Source organism: Mirounga leonina, unplaced genomic scaffold (assembly GCF_011800145.1).
Source record: "Mirounga leonina isolate KUSES-001 unplaced genomic scaffold, KU_Mleo_1.0 Mir_53, whole genome shotgun sequence".
Classification (NCBI taxonomy): domain Eukaryota; kingdom Metazoa; phylum Chordata; class Mammalia; order Carnivora; family Phocidae; genus Mirounga; species Mirounga leonina.
This window is the reverse complement of record NW_023270807.1, coordinates 58,224,473-58,241,842: the sequence shown is the minus strand read 5'-3', so window position 1 is coordinate 58,241,842 and position 17,370 is coordinate 58,224,473. Positions and strand designations below refer to the sequence as shown.

The window sequence follows — 17,370 nt, the reverse complement described above, 5'->3', positions numbered from 1 at the left end:
AAAAAGAGGAAAGTGCATGTACAAAACATAATGATATGAGAGTATGGGAGTTCCAAAATTTTGTGAGCTATTTGGTTGGTACTGCTGGAAAATCAAGTATAAGCTGTGATATGGTGGGAAGTGAGGCTGGACCAGCAGCAGGCAAGAACTGGTTATGAAGGACATCTCCTTAGATTATACTTTGTAAGTATAGGAAGGAAGGAACTTCATAGTTGCAAGTACTTAAAGAATTCAGGCTGGCTTATGCAGAAAGAGAGAATTGATTAGAAACATTCAGGTAATTTCATGAAACCCCAGCATGGGAATTCAGTCTTTCCTTAGAGACCAGAAACAAGTAGGAACAAGGTTAGAAAGGTATCACTATCTTTCACTTCTGCTCTTTTTTGTGTGCTGGCGTCATTATTCTCTTCCTAATGAGACTGGTTTTCTCTGATTCACAGTTCAAATAGGAGACATGGCCATCTTTCAAATTCACTCCTGAATTTACTTGTTATAGGTCCAGCAGCTGGCAGAGACCAACTCATCTCTCTTGGTTCCAATTCCAAATTCCTGGATAGGGAATCTAATTGGCCCAGCTATGTTAACTCTTGGTCTACTCAACTGTAACCAGAGACACAGACTTACCTTAAGCTATGAGAATCAGCCTGGGCCCCACCTCTGAAGGTGAGGAAGCTAGGGGATTTAGGGAGTTAGACGTGCTTCTCCTGCCCACTGTGGCATCACTAAGGAAGTTAAGGCGAGTGAGATGAACAAATTTTCCTGTTAAAAAATCACTCTGGTGGTATTTCTTTTTTTCTTTTTCTTTTTTTTATCCAAAATCTGTTTATTGGGATAGTGTCCCACTCATCTTGATTCAGGGTGCTTTTAGTGCTGCTTCCACCTGAAGGAGCATCCTTCTGTAAGCCTTGCTTTTCCTCCTGTGGGCTGGCAGAGGACAGTGGAGCAGCCGACACACAGAACTACCATTTGTGCATGGCTAAAGACGGTGGTTATTTTGTAGCATTTTGGGCACTTCACATCCGTGAAGTAGGAGTTGGGGCTCTGCACCAGGCACTTCTTCTTGTGCTTCCTCTTCTCCTCTTCCGGGGACAGGTGCAAGAGATCCTTCGCGAGGGGCATGTTCTGGTGGGGAGGTCGTCACCACCGGAAAGGACTCTGGTGGTATTTCTGAGGATGGATTTGTGCGTAGTAAACTAGGGGACATTGACAGTGAAAGATAATCATGAAAAGGAGGTAGTCTTGTGTTTTAGCCTCTCTCAGCATAAGTGAGAGAATAGCAGGAGGCATTTCCTCTACTCTGCTTCATCCTTGGTTTGACTAATGTCCTACCACATGTCTGGATGCATCCTCTATTATTTATTTCTCTGGAAACATATCTCATATAAAGAAGAATCGTCACTGAATTTAACTACATCCTTAAGTGAGGCAATGTGTGTTGATTTTTTGAATTTCGACTTCAGCTCCAAAGACTTTTAGGTTGCTCTGAAACACATGCCACATGGCTAACATAATAGACTTACATTAATCAAGATCAGGAGAGTGACGTGTAACACCAGAAACCCAAATCTACTAGTTTGTAATGAGGACTATATCTATCACAAGCGTGGCAATATTTGAATTGCAGGACCACAACATTCTCAAATTACATCAGAAACCATATCATAATCTGAAGATTCCTTAATATTATTTTGGCATCAGAACAAAGGGAATTGGCCCAATGAATGTAATAATCATTTGTTGTGGGTTTGTGTTATATCCATAAGAACTCTGTGAAGAGGTACTGTTGTCAGCCCCAATTTGCAGATGATGTGAAGACACTGATATCTGGGTTATTATGTTCAAAGTCTCATGGCTAGAAAGTCACAAAGCCACATTCAAACCCTGGGAGTCTTTTTCTAAATCCAGTACTGAGTCTTTGCATCCTGAATGCAATAACTTTGGTCTTACTGGTAACCCATCAGCTAAGAATCTATGTTTCATTAACAATTTTTAGATGTGTCATCTATGTTTTCCTGTGTAAATCTCTGTTTTTAAGAAACTCAAATATCCGGGGCGCCTGGGTGGCTCAGTCGGTTAAGCGACTGCCTTCGGCTCAGGTCATGATCCTGGAGTCCTGGGATCGAGTCCCGCATCGGGCTCCCTGCTTGGTGGGGAGCCTGCTTCTCCCTCTGACTCTCCCCCCTCTCATGTGCTCTCTCCCTCTCATTCTGTCTCAAATAAATAAATAAAATCTTAAAAAAAAAAAGAAAGAAACTCAAATATCCAACCAATTCTCTTTCTGATGAACATATTCTTTTTTGGTTATATTGGTACCTTCAGACAGGATATAATCACATCGTGTTTAGTTGGAAAACATTCTTTTAAGGTAGTTTTGCAAGTTTTCATTCTCATTCATTATGTTTTGATTTCACTATTTTAACTCTCAGAGGGTGACTTAATTTCCAGGTGTTTCCAGAGTACTTTACTTCAGCCTCCAACAGTGACAATGGCATATAGAGTCCACTGAATTGTGCTGTAGGTCGTATGATATCCGTTCATAATGAGTTTGGGAAGTAAAATTATTCTATTTGCTACCTATTTGTTATACAAACATAAATTCTGTCATTGCATTTAAGCATAAATCTTATTTCTAAATTTCTATTCTAAAATATTTTTAGAGATTAAACATATACATGTTTAAATACATGTTAAACACATACATATATATCTTGTATATATCTTGCATATTTTCCTTTTTTGCTTCTGATTATCATTTTCCACTTCTATGGCTTTTCAAGCCCTTTCCACTTTCCCATAAGTCAACTAAGAATCTTTCAGTCTTAGGAAGATGAAGGAGGAATCCTTTTCTACTAAATCCTTCTCAAGCAATAAGCTTATGCATTGTATGATCTCTCATAACTAATATTAAGCAGTAGTCCTTAACTGTCATTCCATGTGGAACTCTGAATATAGGGTCTAGCTGGCAATCCTCTGCCTCCCCCCACAATGCATTGTTCCTTGCTCCTGTTGCTTATCAGTATGATGCAATCTTGCCAGCTCCACTAATTCATCCCTTAATTTTACATCCATAGTCCCTTGAGATTCATTCTAAATTCTTTCATAAAAGAAGAAAGTAAAAACAAGTTGTTCATTATTTTTATTCTTTTGCAACCCAGAGGATTTTTGATAATGCTATTTGATAATATTTAGATCACTTAGTATATACAAAATTTGTTTTACTAATTCTTCACAAAACTTTCCATTGTCAAGGATGGGCTGCAAGTAGTACATGCAAGGTGAAGAGTAGAAATGAGAAAGATTTCAAAGAAGAGGTAAGTAGAGGAGTTGGCTGGGCATGGAGAATGGTTCAGAAGGCAGAAGTGATGGCAGAGCCATTGTAGGTCACGTGGTATAGAAGCCTGAATGAATCCGTAACCAGGCCTCATCCACGAGACAATATGTGGGTGTAAAGGAAGCAAAGTATGAGTGGGAAGTAGCATGGCTGAGATAACGCAGTAGTAGGACAGCACTTCCTCCCAAATTGAAACCTAAATCCAAATCATAAACTTTGCTCTAATGTGGGCTGATGTCGACCTTACATGAGTCACAGAGTTGAGTGAGAAATAGGAGTGAAAAAAGTCCAGTAGCAGTGGGTGGTATATAATTTCACTCTTTTAGCCATTCAGACACTAGAGATCCTAGGCCAGCTACCCAACCTGGGGAAAGGCTCTTTTAGCTGGGGATATAGAAGTAGACATCAGTGAGAATAAAGCTTGAGTTAGTATCCTAGTCAAATTAGTTGTAATTCATAAGCAATCAGTCTTTAATTCCAGCAGAAGGTTGGCAAAAAATGTAAAACATAACAAAATAAACAAATAAACATCAGGATCCCAGTTGTAACTTGGTATAGTTGTAGGTGCCAGAGAGTCACCATAAGATACAAAGATCTTGATTAAAAACAGGAGATGAACTCTAAACCCAACTTGTACAAGGTCAAGGCTTATGTTAAGCTACTAGGCTTGCTATTCACAAATTTTAATATTAGATATTTATTTGATTTATGATACACATTTATTAAGCAGCTGTTATGTAACAGACCTTATCCTAAGTGCACAGACTACCATGAACTGAGGATCATTGAGACCTCACAGTTTAATGGGGGAGATGGTTGTTACACCATCAGTTGCAATGCACTATGGTAAGTACTACCAAGCGGGAAATGGAGAGGCAGGGACACTTTTCTAGTAGAAAAATGTGTTAAATGAAATTTTAAAGAACCATGAGTAAAACAGGCAAAGAGGGGGGCTTAACTCTTGGAGAAGAAGAAAAATATCTTAGAGGGAATTTAATGCACAAAGGTATTGGTAACAGCATGGTGAGTCTGGGGAATTTCAAAGAGTTCAGTTTGCCTGGCATTGAACAAGAAGGAAACAGGGTGGTGAGAGAGGAGGAAGGAAAGGTAAGCAGATGCTGTGCTCCTAGGTAGGCTAGGATGACAGCTCAGAAAATCAGAACCAGGTAAGTAAGTAAATTAGGAGTCTGGGGTATATGTCGCCAGGAGAAACTTTGAAGAATGAAGCAGATATAATGTTCTGAGTGGGTAATTTGCTATAAAATAAATGAGAGCTGCCTAGGGCAAGCAATGATGACAGAGGTCTGGTAGAGGGAGTCAGTTACATAATCTCAGTGTGGTGTCCTTCCACGGGTAGGCTCTGTTTTCACTCTTTAAATCTGTTTACAACCTTCAGGCAACTTTCAGCACATTTTGACATTTTCCAAAAGAAAACCTACAAGCAGAGATTCTACTGAAAAGTTAGTGAAAGAGACAGGAGATAAGATTATATCAGAAGACATACCCAAGTCTCTCTTCTTGGTTATGTGACACATAATCTCCTTCCAAAGCATGTTTGGCTCTTCACTGCATACGTTGTCTAAGTCTGTCCCTCTTTCCTGTGGCAAACATGAACTCCACCTCACCTCTCTCAGTCTTAAGGACCAGCTGACAGAGAAGCCCCAGAGGTCTATCCACCAAGTGGGCTTATTAGAGCAATCACAAATTGGGTCTCTCCTTCAAGGAGACTGCAATGCTACCTGCTATGAAAAATCCTTCATATTATTAGAATTGGCCACAATTCTCTCCGTTCTGCACTATCAAGTCTTTCTTCTCTACTGGCTTATTTTCTTCAGAATATAAGCATATTATTATTCAGTTTTAAATAAATTTTCTCTTGACCCCAATTTCCCCACCAGCTATCCCCTCATCCCTCTGTTTTCTTTTGTAAGAAAGTTCTGAAAGAATTACCTATATTCACAGTATCTGATTCCTCACCTCCCATTCTCACTTAAGCTCGCTCTAATCAGGATTTTGGCCTCTCTACTCACTCCCCTGAAACTGCTCAACATCACCAATGATCTCCAGGTTGTTAAATTCCATGGTCAAGTCTCAGCCTTCCTTTCTCTTGACATATCAGCAATACAGCTCCCTGCTTCCTTGATAGGATTTCTTCACTGATTTCCAGGATACCCCATACTCTTGGTTTTCACTTTCTCTTACAGCCATCTCATCTCCTAGTCTTCTTTTAATTCTTTTCACTCATTCCTATGGTGATCTCACCCAGTTTCCTGGTTTTAATACTACTCTCAAATGAATATTTCAGCCCAGACTCTACTGGATCTCCAGACTACTATCTCCAACTGCTTATTCCATCACATCTCTATTTGAGACACCCAAAACTTAACATCTCCAGAGCTGTACATTCTGTTCCATTCCCAGTTCCCTGTTCCCATTTTGGGAACAGAGTCAGTTGGTGGCAACTCCATTATTCAAGTTCCACCTCAAAATGTTTTCTTTGCTTGTAATGCTCTTCTCCACATGCTTTGCTCTCTCATCTGCTTTGACCATCCTATTCTCTGTCTTCTTCCACTAGAATATAAGCTCCATGGAGGCAGGGCTTTTTGTCATTATTTCTTGGATGCATCTCAAATGATTAGAGCACATCTAGTACATGATAGATGTTCAAACCATTTGTTGAATGGATGAATGAATTACATGATCTTTAATCCCAAGAAGCTTGCAGTCGTTTTGGGGAAAGAGATTATATGTTGCAGAAAAGAATGTTTCCCAGGCAGAATGTGCCAAGTGATAAGTGAGTAGAATAGACCCAAAGTGCTAAGACATTGTTTTTTCTAAGGATTCAGAAGATTGGACTCAATTTGAATAATTCATTCTGGGGGAAAATTGATCATAATCTAGGGAAGTGAGATGGGAGTAAAACATTTTAGATGAGAGCAATTTAGGGCCTCAATGCCATTGCATTTCTGAATTTAAAAGGAAGCTATTTGTTGCCAAAAAAAAAAAAATACAAAAAGAGTTTGTTCCAACTGGAGGTCTCTTTCTTCTTTGTCTACAAAACTGCAAAACAATACCCCACTAATGGGTCTTTTGGTTAATGCATATGCAGTGGCTGTTACTAGGTGCTGGGTGTGGGTGTAAAGAAGGAAAGAAAAAAACTGGTCTATAATCCCCATTTCAAATCAGATTTTTTTTCAAGTCAGTTAACTGCAAAACAAAGAGGAAAGGGAATTAAATAGTTACTTCGAAACAAAAGAAAAAATGTTAAGTGGGCCAAGGGAAAAGCTTTTAGCAAATGTGAAAAAAAAATCACACTGGCACTGATGATGGGCTACTTAGGAGTGATTATTTCTAATGGAGCAAAGAGGGGCAGTGGGTGCTGTGAGGTGCAGGCTAAAGTCTCCTCAAAGAGACCCTGGGCTTCCTGACTGTCACTTTCTGCTGGGGCCAGGGTTGACTTTCTGTCAAAGCACCCCCACGCCTGCATCAGCTGTTCCTAGGCACAGCCAATTATGAAGTGAAACCATTTGAGGTACAGCTTTTCTTTGTCCATTGAGGATTTTTTCAGGGGCAGTTGAGGGCTAAACTGAAGTGGAAGCAGACAAAATTTATCTTTGCCTCAAGGCTCCCCTCTTGCCCTTCCTTTCTCATCCGTGACCACTCTAATGCTTCAGGAACCAAGGGGACTGCAGACTTTTCCTTCTCCTAGCCAAAGAGAGGAAGATATATTTCTGATCATTTAGACTGACATCTTTACTAATTGGTTTCTAATCTTTCCTCTCTTGGGGATTATTAGTGTTTTAAACCTTTGCTCTTCAGTTGTGAGATCTAAAAAAATTCTGCCTACTCTGGAAGGTTAAAGAAAAGTTAAGCGTCTCAATTAATTCTAACAATAGAGTCCAACCTGCTTTCAGGTTGCTTTGGTCAAAGGAAATGGTAATTTGTCTGGATCTCCCAAGAAGTTCTGTTGTAAAGAATTTATCAAGGAGCACTGAATCAGTTTTAACTGTATGAGACATCCCTGGAAGATCTAGGGATGGCAGAAAGGCTCTCCTGGCCTTTACTCCTCTCATCTGCAACCCTAAGGTGTGGTCTCTGTTCAGACTTGGTACAGAGGACCCCCTTGCATCCTCTTCCTCCCATATTATATAACCTCTTTTTCTTCCCTTCCTCAGCCACCTGGTATCAGCCATCAAGGATCCAGGCCTCATACTCCAGGCTTTCTCCCTTGACTCTTGGCTGATAACTGGTTTGATTTCTTTGACTCTACCCTGAAGCATGTTGACCCTGCTGGTACCTTGAACATTTTGTAAACTCATTTGCCTGTTTGCTGTAAATCTTAAGTCTTCAAGTTCATTAGAGGGAGGATGTCCAGAGTAGTTTAGGAAGGAGATACAGTTCTAATAATTTATGAGAATACAGGTAGAAGCTCAGGTATGGCTTGTACTTATATGAGGACTAAAGTGATCTCTGAAAGTCAGGACTGATTATCAGCTAGTAAACATCTTTTAGTTGTATCAGCTGTTGGTGGATGCCTGTGAGGAAATTGGTTGTGAAATATTTTTAATATTACTCCAACTTACTGTGGCCCAGAAGCAAGGTGGTAGAATGGGAAAGCATGGACTTTAGATTCAGCCAGACACGGTAATAATGAAATGTGTGACCTTGGCCAAGTTACATAACTTCCTTACTTCTATGCTCTCTGTGGTTTTTCTGTGCCTCCTGCAAGGCTTAAATAACATGACAGGAATAAAAAAATATATATCACAGCTTCTGGAGCTATTTTTATTTTGTTTATTTATTCATTTATTTATTTATTTGTTTGTTTGTTTGTTCATTTGTTTTTGTTCCAGAACCTGATCTCCTTGGAGGGAAGTAAGAGGGGGAAGTAGTTAGAAAGGAGCTTCTGGAAAAAGAGTGGTTCTGGTGATTATTCAGAACGTGTAGTCCTTTTAGTTCCTATAATTTTAAAAGTATAATTACTATTATCTCAAACAGTAAACACATAGAATCATAGGTTGATAAACAACCCTTATAGCTTTAAACTCAAGCCTTAGTTTATCAGGTGAATCTCCACATTGAGGACATTGAATAGCAATGGTACACAGTATCCTAACTCATAACTAAAAAAAAAAACAAAAACAAAAAAAAACACTAAAAAATCATTCTAAAGGAAATTTTCACATCTACCTACCAGAGAAATCGAGATAACTCGGTGAAACTATCTCTATTCAGATATGAGGTAATAAAGCCTGAAATTTGTGGTTTCTGATGATCTAATAGAACACCAGAATAGAGCTTTAAGAATCTGATGAATAGGGCGCCTGGGTGGCTCAGTTGGTTAAGCGACTGCCTTCGGCTCAGGTCATGATCCTGGAGTCCCGGGATCGAGTCCCACATCGGGCTCCCTGCTCGGCGGGGAGTCTGCTTCTCCCTCTGACCCTCCCCCCTCTCATGTGCTCTCTGTCTCTCTCATTCTCTCTGTCTCAGATAAATAAATAAAATCTTAAAAAAAAAAAAAAGAAAAGAATCTGATGAATAGTTTATGTATCTTTGGTCTAATTCAAATCTCAAATATGTTCTTCATTTTTGTACCTCCAGAAGCTGAAACAGTGTCAGGCATTTAGTAGGTGACTAAAAAATGCTCATAATAGAGATACTGCTCCCCAATCCTAATTGTATTGAGCCTATGTATATTAATTTCTAAGCTACAGATAGACTTCTAAGCCATACTTACCCTGAAGCTATGGTGTATCTTTATTGTAAATCTGCAAAGTAGTTAACAAAAAACAATGCCTAGGAACATACTAGGAGAAGCCAGTGGGTCTTCATCAGGGGTGATGTTGCCTCCAGGGGACACTTGGCAATATATAGAGATATTTTTGATTGTCAGAACTAGGAGTGGGGAATGCTACTGGCATTTAGTGGGTAGAGGCCAGGGATGCTGCTAAACATCCTACAATGTACAGGACAGCTCCCCACAGGAAAGAATTATCTGGTCCCAATGTCAGTAGTATCAAAGACGAAAAACTCTGACCTAAGCATTGGATATTTGAGACTGGCTCTTAGCACATCACTGTTATATATAATTCTGCTTTCTGCTTCCCATGCCAAATGCTTTATGTACTCATCCATAAGATGTGTATTCCAGCCATTCAGGTAGATTTTCCATTATCTAACTTCACTTTGCCTTCCCTTTTACAATATGGCAGAAGCTTTTCATCTCTAGTAAAAAAAGCAAATGACTTAGTGAGTTGTATGAGGGGCATTATGCATCCTTTTTACAGTGACAGTCTGCTGGTTCAGATATAATCTTTATCTCTGGAAAAGTGGAGATACTAAATGTCATTTACTCATCTCTGCTTATCTCCTATTTTTGTTTGTCTGGCTGCCGTTTTGTAATCTCATAAAACAAAACCATGGCTTAATGTGCACTTCTATAGCCCAGGAGAAAACTTTGGGTCTTCAAAAACATATATAGTGCAAAAGTTGCAAAGATCATATCATACTATTACTTCTGTTTAATGTTTTCTGCAGACATTAGCACTTCTCCACCTGGAGTTAATTGTCTACATCAGAGCATAGTTATGGAGAGATACACACAGATAAATAAAGACCCTGGATCCTAGTTTGTCTTCAGATGCTAAGTCCCTCCTTACCTGTCAATACATGTAGGAATCTATGTATTTTTGTCATCACCTCTTACTTGAAGTTTGTTGGATTTTCCTTCCTTGTGTCTGTTGTGAGAATGTACAGAGTTGTAATGAAGACCATAAGTCCCAGATTCAACATTTGGGGTTGATTCTGATTCTGATACTTAGTAGTATTTTACCGTGGAACGTTTCTTTACAACTTAGATTCCACATTTGTTTATATGGGAACAATAACAGGCTTGTTGTGAAAATAGAAAAATTAGGAATGTGCTAAGTACTTAGATTGTAACTGTCATGCAGCAAGTTCTCAATAGCAGTTAATGTCATGATGATCAATATTGATATTTATCCCTCATGCATTATTTATGTCTTTCCTTTCTTTCTTCTCTGTGTTATTAGTAATGGGATGATTTCCTCTCCAAATGTCTCTGTTCTCTCCTTCCCATATATTCCTGGTTGAAGATTGCAAACTTTAAGATAATGCTGATAGAGACAGAAATGTAGCAGTTATAATTACCTGGCAGGAAATTTAGCATATCCTATTACCTAAGAATCTCAAAAGTCATCCTCAAATTTCTGTAGTGATATCGGTGATATTCTATAGTGATATGTAGTGATGTAGGAGCAGCATATTTACAGAAATGTTGTAAGAGAAAGCAATTTGATATGTATTTTGTTTCCTTTTTTTTTTCTGGTATAAAGTAAAGTGCACACATTTAAAGTGCAAAATGTGATGGGTTTTGACATCATGAAATTATCACTACAATCAAGATAATAAATATTTCCACCACCCACTAAGATTTCCTTATGTCTCTTTGTAATTATGTTTACTTTTTACTTTATCATAAGGCCAAGAGGTAAAAATTAATTAGATTTAGATCAACACAAGTAAATCTTGCACTTTCTCTACCAGATATACAGAATTATAATTTAATCATAATTATAATTAAATCACCATGAAAATAACAAAAACTGTTCCTTTGAAATCCAAGTGGGACATGTAATTGTATCAGAACATAGGTTCTTGGACCCATAACTGTGTAATATTTACTCATTTATTTACTCAACAAATATGCATGAAGCATCTACTATGAACCAGGTACTGTTCCAAAAGATGAGGACACAGTGCTAAAGAAGATGAATTCCCTGGAATGGCTTACTGGGGAGAAAAGCAATAAACTAAAAGTCTTATGAGAAGAGTAGAAACTTCCACATTACTTCTTTCTCTAATGTAATGAAAAAAGAAATGGCAGAAAGAGAAAATACTCCCCAAAGCACTAAATTGTGATAGGTTTTTTCACATACACACAAAAAAGAGTTCATTAATATCATTTGTATGTAATCAGGCTTCAATAACAAAGCCAGATTTTTATATTTGACCCTAGTGTTAGAGACAGAGGAGAGAGCAGAAGTGCTACTCATCTTCAAAGTAAGTGTATAGCAACCAATTTTAAAATATTGTATTAACATCAAAATTCTTATAGGGACAATAGGACTAATCAAAAACAAAGAAGTTCAGGATTTTTTAGATAATAGTGCAATAAAAATTCATCAACTTATAAAATCAGTTCTATAAAGAAAATTTGCAACCAGTTAAACAAGTCCATATATATTTTTTTAAAGAACAACATGTTTACTTGCTCAGGAGAGATGGGGAATTTTTATATTATGCTTCAGTTTTGTTGAACAAAAGTGGTTTATATCTTAAAGGTATCAGATACTTAAAAATTTTAATAAGCAAACCTTAAAGACAAAACAGACCCTTTAGCATTTATTGTTTAGCTTACCATGTGATACTTATTTACATAATGTCTTACATCAATCTAAAACAACTCTGTTACGTATCGTGTTTTCCCATTTAAGGGAGAAATTGATGGCAGCCAGGTGACACATTTTGGGACAGAAATCTACAGTCTTTTCATTACAAGGTGGGTCATAATATAGCAGTTAGTGACAGAAAAGCTAATCTCCTGAGAGAGATAGCAAGAGTGCATAACTTCAGCAGATGAACATCTGTCACAGTTAATAATTGACATGATGAATTAAACTTCTGTGTAAAATTAAATATAGTTTGAGAGAGGTAAATATCAAAATAGTTAATGGCCCTTACTTTTTTGGGGGAGGTAAGATTATGGTTGATTTTAATGTTTTCCTTCTTCTCTTTGTTATCTTTTTAGAGCCAATATGTCTTACTTTCTCTACCCAGTCAAGATAGGCTAAATTATGTTGTGATAAAAACAGCCCCAAATCTCAGAGGCCTAACAACATATAAGTTCATTTCTTTTTCCTATAACTTGTTTAACATGGAGTGGGAGGATAGCTCTGCACATTGCAGTTACTTCAGGACCTCTGGACACATGGTTATCACCATCATGGCATGCAGAAGAAAATGTGACATTCATCAGTGGCTCCTAAAACATCCCCTAAGAAGTGATTCAGTACTTTTTGCTCACATTTCCTCGGTGAAAGAAAATCACATAACTTTGCCTCACTTCAAAGAGGATGAGAAAATGCAAGCTTGTTCTGTGCCTAAAAGCAGACCCAGAAATATTTGGAAAATAGCACTAATGACTATAAAATTTAATTAACTGTATAATTTTCTAAAATGTGTTATATAATTTTTAGGAAATCTTATTTAAAATGAATTAAATCAATTTTAATCCAGTTTATTGATTCCTGGTAACCAACATTTTGAAGCCCAAACCAAAATTATTCCTAGTGTTCCCTAGGGGTGAACCTGCTCATGCCTCCAACTTGTCCAGCGACAGTCTGTAGTCTCAAGTTCCAGGGTTAGCTCTTTCCACAGAGTTGCTTTGCCTCACCTCTCTTACTTCTTAAATGGTTTCTTGGTATGATTTCAGGACATGCCAGACTCTTCATGATCTCTTTTGAACTACCTGTTCTTATTATTGGGCGCCCCTAGCTGACATACCCTGTATTTCAGCCACAGTGGACATGTCATAATGCTACCAATTCACCACACTGTTTCACAGCTCTCTCTTTGCATTTTCTCTCCTACCTACACTTAATATGCCTTGAGACACACTTTAAATGTCATTTATACTTACTTTCTCTACCCATGTGATTTCCTCGCTCTCACCTCCTGTTTTTTTTGTTGTTGTTTCTTTTTTATATTTTATTTATATGATAGAGAGAGAGAGTGCAAGCAGGGGGAGCCGTAGAGGGAGAGGGAGAAGCAGGCTTCCCGCTGAGCAGGGAGCCCGACGCGGGGCTCGATCCCAGGACCCTGAGATCATGACCTGAGCCCAAGGCAGATGCCTAACCATCTGAGCCACCCAGGCACCCCTCTCACCTCCTGTTTCGCCATAACATTTTTATGTTACTCTTTTAGTGCTTAGCATACTGTATCACAATTTGTTTGCAACACCACCTTTTAAGTACTCTGAGAATAGGAAACGTTTGGTTCTTCTTTGAACAACAAAGTGATTGATGATGAATTAGTTTATGGACTCAGTATATTTCATCAATATGTAATAAGTTTTTGAAGAGGGAAATAATTTTCAAAATAATACTTAACTTTAACTATGTTTTCAAATTAAATATGATATTGCAGCAGTTAATAAATGATGGCCTCCCTTCAGCTACCATTGAGAACTGATGAAATGAGGCCAAAATAATGAAGAATGGTAAAATCTAGCTGAAGTACCACATGCACTCTTTGGCATCTAAAGTCAATAAAGGTTCTCTGTTAGTTGACTTCCTATCAACTAGGCTAAGAAATTTAAAAATCAATGTTGTATTATTTATAAAGTATACTTTAATATAACTCAGGTTTGACTGGATTTAGAAAATCCGAGTACGTTATCCAAATCAATCTACAGATTTAAGGCGATCCCTATTAAAATCTGAATGGCATTTCTTGCAAAAATAGAAAAATCCATCCTAATACTCATTCAGAATTTCAAGAGATCATAAATTTAGGTGTGACTCTGTGAACTGCTTTGGTTGGTGAAATGTGAGCAATAGTGTTGCTCATTTTTTAGGTGGAAAAATTTAATTGGCTGGCACTTAATTCTCCAGCTTACCCGTTTTCTGCCATAGCAATTGTGCTATAAGTTCAATGCATCCTAAAATGCTGAGCCAAAATGTCAAAGATAGTTGCCCTGGAGAATTATTTAGATTTACAGTAGACCTTACATTTACGAGACATAAAGTCTTGTTCTATTAAATCGCTGTGATTTGGGGAATGATTTTTCCTATAGCATAACCTCATCTAGTAATTCTCAAACTTTGGTGTACTTTGAAATCATTAGGAAAATGTGTTAAAACACTGCTTGCTGGCCTTACTCCCAGTTTCTGATTTAGTAGGTGTGGGATGCAGCCTGAGAGTTCTTCCCTTTCTAATAATTTCCCAAGTGATCATGATGTTGCTAGTCCAGTGACCGCACTTTGAGAATCACTGATCCAGTAAATCTTAAATAATATGCAAATTATCACATTTTGAAAAATACTTGACAGTAAGTCAAACTTGTCAATATAATAGACAAAAGCATACATTTATAGATAAAAACAAAATTAAAAATTTTAAGCAAACCTACAATGATTTTATAGTGATTTAATATTGATAAAATTATCACTTATGAAAAATATTTATTCAGTTGTCTGAACATTTTCACACTGAGTAGTTTTAATTCTGCTGAAGATTCTTGTCCTTAGAGTATTTTAAACAGTCTCAAATTAGATTTAATATGGAGGAAGAACATTTTACCATAAATATAGTAAAAAATTGTCAAGTGTATATTAATAAGATTTAAAATCATCTAGCATTGATATAATGTTTTATAATATCTGTTTCAGCAAATTTATAGTTTTACTTTTTAATTTAACTTTAAAGAATTTTGCAAAAAGTATTAATTGCATGACTAATGATTCTGATTTGTCAATTAAGCATTTTAAAAAATTTCCTGTTCTATTTTTACAATGAACTTTTTATCCTTTTATCCAGTTGAAATAATTGGGTTGGCATTAAAGAAAGAAAATTAAGTCAGCCCTTGAAATCTTAACACTAACTTGTTAATTGCCCCCATTAATTACACAATGAGGAATGACAAGCAATAATTCCCTTTCCTAAAGTATGGCTGAAGGTCAGAGAGCTATCTCATTGGCATTGAGAGACCAAACAAATGATGCAAATTTTTTCTTTTAAATACTATCAGATGTCATTGGAAGCTCAGCCAAGGAACTAAATTAATGTGGGTTTTTTGTTTTAAGATTGATTTATTTATTTTCAAAAGACAGAGAGAGCATAGCAGGGAGGGGCAGGGGGGTAGAGAGAAGCTCAAGCAGGCTCTGTGCTGAGCATGGAGCCCTACATGGAACTCAATCCCATGACCCTGAGATCATGACCTGAAATGAAACCAAGAGTTAGATGCTCAACCGACTGTGTCACCCAGGTGCCCCCTAAATTAATGTTTTAAACATAATCTTTAAACATCATTTTTATCTATTCTTAAAGGAAACAGTACTTATTATATATTAAGAAGTAACATGGCAATAGCAAAAACACAAACAATTCAATTAAAAAATGGGCCGAGGACCTGACTGTTCAGTTTTCAGAGAAGACATACAGATGGCAACAGGCACATGATAAAATGCTTAATATCACTAGTCATCAGGAAAACGCAAGTCAAAACCACAATTTTATCACCTTACAGCTATTAGAAGGGCCATCACCAAAAAAGACAAGAGATAACGAATATTGGCAAGAACATTTGGATTATTCATTTGCAATGTAGATAATTTTTCCCCAAATACATTTTACATACCTTGCATTTAAAACAAGATAAACATTTAAACAATGTTGAGTAGGAAACAGAAAACTGTTTTAGAAGGCAGTTGTGTTAATCCATTCAGTATCTAAATTTTTAAAAAGTGTTTCTGATACAGGGTCAATTCATTTTTAATCAAGTATCCAATAAATGATCCAAAACATCTTGCAGAAATGGATATGTACTAGACTTATTTCTCTGCTTCTTTATCTCAAGTCTCATTGCAATTTAAAATGAATGCTGTCTTTTTTAGGGGCCAGTGCTTTAGACCATAGTTATTATAAATAACTCATATTAAAATGAGCACCTATGTTGAAGTCTTTAGAGTGAGGTATTTTTAAAGAAATAACATTGTTGTTAGTTTGCTATTAATTTCTAAGGCATCCTAGAATAGTCAATAATGGAACATATACATATAAAACTACATATGCACATATACAAATATAAACACATATACACATATAAAATAAGTGCTAAATATCTCAAAAATCTTCGGCTTCCCAAAAATCCTTCTCTAAACTAAAACAAACCCAAAAAACAAAAAACAAAAACAAAACAAACAGCAATGAAAATCTTCCTTGATTTGAAATTCTTTATTTCTTTCTCCCTTGATGCTTTTTTTCCTCCTTGATTTTTGTCTGAAACACTCTTAGCTTCAGATATTCCCATGGCATATTTCCTCAGCTCATTAAAGTCTTAGCTCAAGTGTCACCTTCTGAGTAAGGTCTCTTCTGACAACCCAACTTAATATTGTAATACTCACTCCCTTCTACTCCCTATACATTTCCTTGCTTTATTTCTCTCCATAGCATTTACTACATTTGATACAATACAATATATATATTTATTTTGTTATTGTTTATCACCCTTTACTAGAATACAAACTCTACAACTCAAAAATTTTTATCTATTTGTTCACTCTTGTATCTCCAGTACCTAGAATAATGATGACACATAGTAAATGTTTGATTATTATTTGTAAACTAAATAAAGGAATAAACAAAATAAAGCAAGAAGAGACAAAAAAAAATAGATGAATTAATTATAAAATATTTAAAATTCTCATGCCCAGGAAAGCATCACTCCTGCATGAATATGCTGAAAATAAGATTTACTACAGAATTGATGATGAATTATTTTATCAACCAAAGTCTTGCATCATACAAAGAACAGAATTATCAACTCACATGGGTAAGAGTGAGGGAAGTTTGCTTCACATTTATACTTTGTAAGAATATTTTAAGGTGCATCCTGAAGGTGGTGAATAGATCACCAAATGGGAAGGGCATATCAGGCAGAGAGAACAGTTTGTGCACAGCAAAGAGACTTGAAACAGCAAAGTATGATTGGTAAGGGGGAAATAAATTACTCAAGGAAGGCTGTGGCATAAGTATTGAGAGAAGAAATACCAGGAAAGCAAAATCAAAGAGGCATGAGAATGACAGTGACAGAGGCTGCATGTGTCATGCTGAGAAATTAGAACTCATTCTTCCAAGAACCGAGGAGTCACCAAAAAGTGTTAAGTCTAGGAATGACATCACCAGATTGTCATTTCAAAAAAGACCATTTTGTCTGCATCAGATAGATGAACTTAAAT

The 17,370-nt window shown here is 36.8% G+C and overlaps 2 protein-coding genes across 2 annotated transcripts in view; both read right to left on the bottom strand.

The window, feature by feature from the left end:
- The window catches only part of GRIK2 (glutamate ionotropic receptor kainate type subunit 2), a 668,139-nt gene that overhangs the window by 396,008 nt on the left and 254,761 nt on the right, over positions 1–17,370 (bottom strand). The window lies entirely within an intron of this gene.
- On the bottom strand, positions 803–1,713 carry LOC118001499 (40S ribosomal protein S27-like). The gene has a single exon (XM_034991620.1). It carries the CDS (start codon positions 1,117–1,119, stop codon positions 865–867), a length of 255 nt encoding a protein of 84 aa, XP_034847511.1. The 5' UTR covers positions 1,120–1,713; the 3' UTR covers positions 803–864.